The 6,909-nt window shown below is 34.4% G+C and overlaps 1 protein-coding gene across 6 annotated transcripts in view; it reads left to right on the forward strand.

Moving 5' to 3' along the window:
* LOC105436756 (secretory carrier-associated membrane protein 1) overlaps positions 1-6,806 on the forward strand; it is a 38,295-nt gene extending 31,489 nt beyond the window's left edge. For 5 of the 6 annotated variants that reach the window (XM_030976967.1, XM_030976966.1, XM_030976970.1 and 2 more), the window contains one exon: positions 3,360-6,806. In XM_030976967.1, coding sequence (XP_030832827.1) covers positions 3,360-3,551 — 192 coding nt within the window. In that variant the 3' untranslated portion in view covers positions 3,552-6,806. Of the gene's footprint in view, positions 1-1,010; positions 1,144-3,359 lie in introns of all 6 variants that reach the window. The other variant, XM_030976968.1, reaches the window with a different exon arrangement.
* Positions 6,807-6,909: the final 103 nt, after the last annotated feature.

Raw genomic sequence — 6,909 nt, forward strand, 5'->3', positions numbered from 1 at the left:
GCTCGGCCAGCTAAAATTAGAATGGCAGCCATCTTGGAAGAAAATTGCAAAATTTGCAAAATAGTAAATAGTAATGCCCTGCCTCGTCCTTTTTTTTTAAAAGTCCAGACAAGAAACACATTATTTTTGTTATTTGGCCTTGTGATGTGTATGGAAATCATGTTCGGGGACCCATTGCATAAAACTTACTACTGATGGTGACTTTGCCGTCAATATAAACTATTATATCCTGTATCAAAAATTTGTTGGCTTTTGATTGGTTGAGAGCTCGTTACATGACCAGAAATATTTGACCTATTTTTAGAAAGTACTATATGAGAGTACTATTTTGGTTTACTATTTGGGAGTTGAAAAAAAAATGTGAATTTTTTTTTCTTCAATTGAATCAATTTTTTTTCTTCAAATCTTAATTTAATGAAAACAAAATATTTTAATTTTTTTTTTTGTTCTAAATTTTTTTTCTCCAAAAAATGTTTTTTTTTAAATATTTTTTTTTAAATAAATTTTTGATGCAGGATATAAAACAAATATACCATGCCTTCTATTCGAGGTACTGGTTAAACTATGGGCCTCGGTGACTCCAAAAGTACCATTTGCTATTGGAGTCACCTCTTGCGCATAATTTTAACCAGAACCTCTCAAGGCAGTGTATATTTGTATACTATGATGGCAACATCACTCCACAGCCAATCAATCAAGGTTTTGATGGAAATTACCTTTCGTGGTAAAATGACCATCAACGGTATTGTTTTATGCAACGAGGCCCAGAATTTGAAAGATCGTCTTGTTTAGTCTTGTATCTCTTCTTGTGCTTTTTGAAAGAAATATGTGTTTCTTTTTTTATTGACTCACACTGTACAGTCCATATCTTCTTCTTCTTCTTCTTCTTCTTCTTCTTCAAGATAATCTCCCTCCTTCAATACTTAACATTCTTGCAACTATGTGCTTTGAAAAATCAACCATCATATATATATATATGTGTTTTGCTCATTCTCATTAATTGTATTTAGTGGCTGGGTTAATGGCTTGCAGGCAATGGGAAGAGCTGACAATATCTCTGGAAAGGCCATCGCAGGATGTATGTTAATAATTGCAGCACTTTTTACCGCCATGGCTGTCCTAGATGTCATCTATTTGCAAAAGGTTAACGACAATCAAACACGTACTTGTTCAAAAAGTCGAAGAATGGCTTTAAAAGACGGACATACTGAAGCTGTTTCTCTTGCACTCATGAGTATAATACAGAAAAGAACAGAAATTGTCTTATTCATATGTGCATTCATACAAAGCCTATACATCTATCTACAAGTCATGATGCTCTCGTACAAATCAATGTGAAGGATTTTGTGAAGTTCATCAGGCAGTGTCTCTGTTTGTAGCTTCCATGAATATAAAACCCATACATCTTCCACAAATCAGTCAAACGCTTGTATACAAATCATTATGAAAGAGTTTGTAAATTCAGATTCAATACAAAGCCATTATCTATTGTCAAAGCATTGAAATGTTTTTGTTCAAATTGCTGTGGTGAAATTGCATATGTATTGCATATATGATACAGGATGGTCCACAAGCAAAAATATGCAAAGTAGGAAGTCCCTTGTTGCTGATTCCATGGGCTTAGTTGAGGACTGTAAGGTTCTGAGACACACTCTTGTGCAATCTGAGCTATTTCTTGAAACATTTCCAAATAGATATTATGACTAAAATTTTATAGATAATCTTCAAATCTGTACAATAAAAATTCAAACCTGTCACTGTTACACGTTTCAAGCTTATCTTGAGCTCTGGTATGGTAATCGTATGTTGAGAGAACACGCTATAATTAATTCTGGATTGTTTATCCCATTGTAGATTGATTGTTTGAACCAGTAAAGTAAAAAATAAACTCACACAAACTTGCTGGAAATCATCTTTCATAAAAACCACAACTCTCATTTGCACATAGTGACCTGTGTTAAGCACATGGTGTCGGGCCTACCTTAATAGCTTGATTTCCATATCTTTCTATGCTCATAACTTGGCCCTTACCGAAATCGTTTTGGACATGTCATTTATTTGTAATCTTGAACATTCAGTGTCAATTTTGTTGGATTTTGTGAGAATTTATTTTCTATCATTACCAGAACTCAAGCTTATTTTTAAACCCCTTTTGGACCACACTGTATGATAGATGTATATTGCAAATATCTATTACCGTAATTAACGTTGTATAAACCGCCCTTGTGTATTAACCGCACCCCTCTTTTTCGCCCTAAAAAAAAAAAAAAAAAAAATTGCTGACTTTTTTTTTTGCCAATTTACTGATTTGCCGACAAATTTAAGTGTTGTTCTAGTTTCCAAGTGGTGAGTCAACACACCAATTACTGAGCTGGGAGACATTGTCAGGCATAGCGCCAGGTGGAGGGGCATAAATCGAAAATTATTTATTTTTTTTTTTTTTTTTTTTTTTTGTTGGTGTACCGTATATAAGCCGCACCCCAACTTTTTCGGCGGCAAAAAGGTGCGGTTAATACACCGTTAATTACGGTAAATTTTTGTATGAAGATTATGAATTTGTTCTTTTGCACTCAAACCAAAATATGAATCTGTGCCTCTTTGTCGTCTTTTAAAGGTAGTGTATCCCTTTTGCAGCTAACATTAAATTCGGTAGAACTTTGCAGAAATTAGGAATATGTCTTATTTGTGAAATTCAAACGTTAGCAGTGTACTAGTATTTAACTTATTCAAGGAAAACCTGTCTACTTTCTAGACTTCACTGTCAGACAGTATTAAGCGACTGACTGACTTCTTTTTTTCTTTGGTAATAACATACATAAAATGAGCTGTACACGAGCATTTGTCCAAATCAATAACCCACTTGTAATGACCAAAATTAAACTGATTGATTTGGTACAAGGGTCTGAAAATCAAACTATTTAATTAACAGACCGCGATTGCTAAATTCGATTTGACAACAAACGGTTGTTAACTTTCCCACAAAAAGACATTTTCAATCCCTTTGGGGGAAGTTCTAAATTAGTATTAAATGTTGTTGGAATCTAACCTTTTCATTTTATTAGCCTGCAAATGGGACATAGTACCTTTAAGCTGTTTTTTATTGCCATATTGGGAGAAGGCAAAATTAGTACATGAATTTGCTATAAACAACATGAATGTAGAAGACAACCACTATGTTGCCAATAAGCCTGAAACATTTGTAGTTAATACGTTTGACATGAACATTTCATAGAACAATCTAATTAAAGGGATCATTATTACACTCTGGAAATATATTTCTACTACATGTACATAAGCACTCATTTCATTTTTGTTACATGGAACTAATCCTCCCTTTCATTGTTCAACGAACCCCGCAGGTTCATGCATTGTACCGAGGAACCGGCGCCAGCTTTTCAAAGGCCCAGGAAGAGTTTGCAAAGGGCGTCGTCACCAACCCCGGTGTGCAAACCGCCACGAGACAAGCTGCGGCTAGTGCTGTGAGCGGCGCCACGACGTCCATGTTCAGCTCGGGCGGAGGAGGAGCAGCAGCAGGAAACAATAGGATGTGAGCAGGAGACGTTTAATAGCGGAGAGATTGACATTTCTATCAAAGGACTGTGTAATTGACTAAATCTGGAGTAATTTTTAGTTTCATGTATAGAGGTTAGAAGTTGGAGTTGACAGGGAAAGACTTGTATATCCTGATTAAATCCTGCAGTGACATCATGGAAGAATGATATTCTGTATCAAGCAGAGGTTTTTTTTTATATGAAGAAGCTACTTCTGCCCTTTCATCAAACATATGATACATCAATCACAACTATAATTAACAATAACAGTCATACCGAGCAGGGAGAAATGGGCTTGGCATGTTTTATTTCACTCTTTCTTATTTTCTTTGTTTAAGATTAACATGCTCAAAATGTTCATATGAAAAGTTCTTTGAACACACAGTGTATGTCTTTATATATATTTATCTTATCAGCTTTGTCGTCGTACTCGCTCCTTGTGTAATTGTCATTCTTTGTGTGTCAAAGGTCATTGCTGAGATTCACAAGGTATTTCTAATGTAATGGTGTGCCGATAGAGGAGACATTAGCCTTGACCAATGTGAAGTAAACTGTATTTTTTCAGTCGAGTTGACCTAGTGAAGAAATGGCTTGATTTTGGTGGTTTGGAAATATATCAAGATCTCCTATCGCCTATATTCCAAAATTGTCTGTTCAAACCCAGAAGGGCGTTCACTCTATGTTTAAGTATCTTCTTTCTGGCTGCGATCACTTTTCACTCCAATTGGCCACATTAATTGGTTAATATGTCAGAGCCTCATTACTTTTATGCCATCATTTGGAACACTTTAATGCGAAACATTATGAAGTTGTCACATACATCACGGGGGCGAGAACCAAAGTGAGAGGAAATGTTTAATATGAGCTTGTTTACGTTTTTTAAGTGCAAGAAATGATACAACCTATCGATCTTCCTGATTCAATGACAGTCAAGAGGAAACATGTTCTGTAATAAGTGCAACAATGATCTTTGTCACCTTTAATTAGGTTTATTTTCATTTTTATTTATTTATAATTTTCTTTTTATAATGTGGTCAGCTACTCATTACTTCAGCTGAGACTACATTTATTTTCCCATTCCATTCCATTTATATGTTCAGGGACTGTGACCTGTGAGGGTAACGTCAACCCAATAATCTGTCATATTTTGTAAACCACTAACTACTATATTCGTTCACGTGGCAATTGTGGACACTCTTTCTGAATGGCAGCATATTTCAGACCTGTCTGGTTCAATTTTCACATTCAAAGGAAAATCTTGTTTAAAATCAAGTTTTGTGATGAAGAGATCAGATGCTGGCAGAAAATGTGCTGTTGGGTGCTCTCTTACATTTTCTGTACCTCTTGATGGGTAATTTCTATTTTGTATAGTACCAGAAATGTATTTGAGTATTGGTTTTGACCCAGATTGATAATGAACCCCACCCCACCCCCCTTTAAACACATTCATGGAATGTTGTGATTATAGGGAACATGAAGTTGGCACCAAGCATTGAAAAATTGATGGATTTTATATGAATTGGTTGTCTGTGTATAACACTTGGAAGTTGTGTTCAGCCAAATGTTTTATATGATGTATTTTTGTCGCAAAAAAGTTATGTATTAAAGTTATGAATTATACTATATCTTGTGATTGATTTACTAAAAATGTCTATCCATACATATATATGATAATGGCCTATCAGATAGAGACAAATTAAATGAAAATGTATTGTATAAAGTTTGATATTATATGTTATTGGTGGGTGGAGGATCAGTGAATTATGCATAAATGTACATTTCTGCATTCAAGTTCTAACTTATAGAATGTCAAGGTCATGAGATGTTCTTCAAAAGATCAATGTCATGAAGTATTCTGTATATAACCTGGTAAGAGGTCAACAGAGAGGGAGTCCTCTCGTTGCTTTCTATATTATTTTAAGATATCTCATTAAATAGGACTTATTTTTTTCTCATTATATTCCTTTCAAAGCTACATGTACATGCATCATAGAAAGAAAAATGAATGCATTGTTCAGTCATTGTGAAAAGAAATATATGTATTCTATGATGTTTCTTTCACTGTGGGTACTCAACATAATTATACTCTAAACATATACTCTACGCATTGCTTGAGATATGCCTGACATTGCAAGATCATAATCTTAAACTTGCCCTGAGACTCAAATTAGTTGCAGAATTCAGTAGACAATCTTTTCCATTGGTTGTCTGTTATAAAATGTTATCAATTATAAATCCCCACTTAAAACAGAGCATAACCAATTTTGCAATTGATGAACTTAGCTTTGAAATACCATCTAAGTCACTTTGCATTAAAAAGAGCATACAGCGTGCAGATATTATTGTATGGATTATTGGTATGGTATCCTTCGTTAATTCACTGTCATGGTTTTCATTTTGTAGATACATTTCCATACATTTTTGTTTGTAATTGTAGAAAAAAAAGCAATTTATAGTACTATTGTTGTAATAAAGGAACACTGCAATGGATGGATAAAATGTATTTTTCAGTAAGCTAGGTCTGTACTTGTGCTTGTTCCCTTGTCGTAATAGAGATTATGTAGATAGTTATGCTATACTTTGATGAATACAGTTAGTCATATTGATCGAGACTGCATTAAGATATGTAAAACATACAAGTTGAATGGGAGAGTGGCCATGCAAGGCAAAGTTGGTGACCTGTTTACCATATGCCCACATACATGTAGCCATGGTTTCACGTAATCTATTTTAGGGAGTGGGATGGGTCCTGATTGAGGTTTTGGAGGTCTGTATGTGTGATCTCTGTTCTAACATTTGGAAATTTGGGTGTTGGGATGTAGCTTTTGTGTTGCAGTCGCCTTTTAGTGTTGAGTCCTAAATGTAGCATTCATTTCTAGTTTACCCTTCAGTAAAGCTAGGCTGCAGACAGATTAAAGTCAGTGGTGACATACCTGTAGATTGGGTTCTAGTTTGGCGAAACCCCCCTTTTTTGTATTAACAAAATAAATATTTCTACAGGAAAATTGTAAAGGGATCTGAAAAACAAGCATTATAATGTGTATGACATAATCAGAATGATTTATTTGTACAAATTTAATTCTTCATACTTGAAGACTGAATGAAGTTATTAGGTTTGTATACATATATGCAGAAAAACATATGGGGAAACATTTCATACATAATTGCTGTCCATGTCATGTTTAACTTTTTTTCTACACTGTATTCTTGATTTGTTTCCCATTAAAGACTTGCATAGACCTATCTGATATTAAATGATCATTGTGACCTGTTGTCTTATTTTTCTCTTTAATATATACCAACTGTAATGATACATGTTACATGTATATCTCTTAAATCTAAACGTTTTTAGTCATAC

The sequence above is a fragment of the Strongylocentrotus purpuratus genome, unplaced genomic scaffold (assembly GCF_000002235.5).
Source record: "Strongylocentrotus purpuratus isolate Spur 01 unplaced genomic scaffold, Spur_5.0 spur5_scaffold_9, whole genome shotgun sequence".
NCBI lineage: Eukaryota > Metazoa > Echinodermata > Echinoidea > Camarodonta > Strongylocentrotidae > Strongylocentrotus > Strongylocentrotus purpuratus.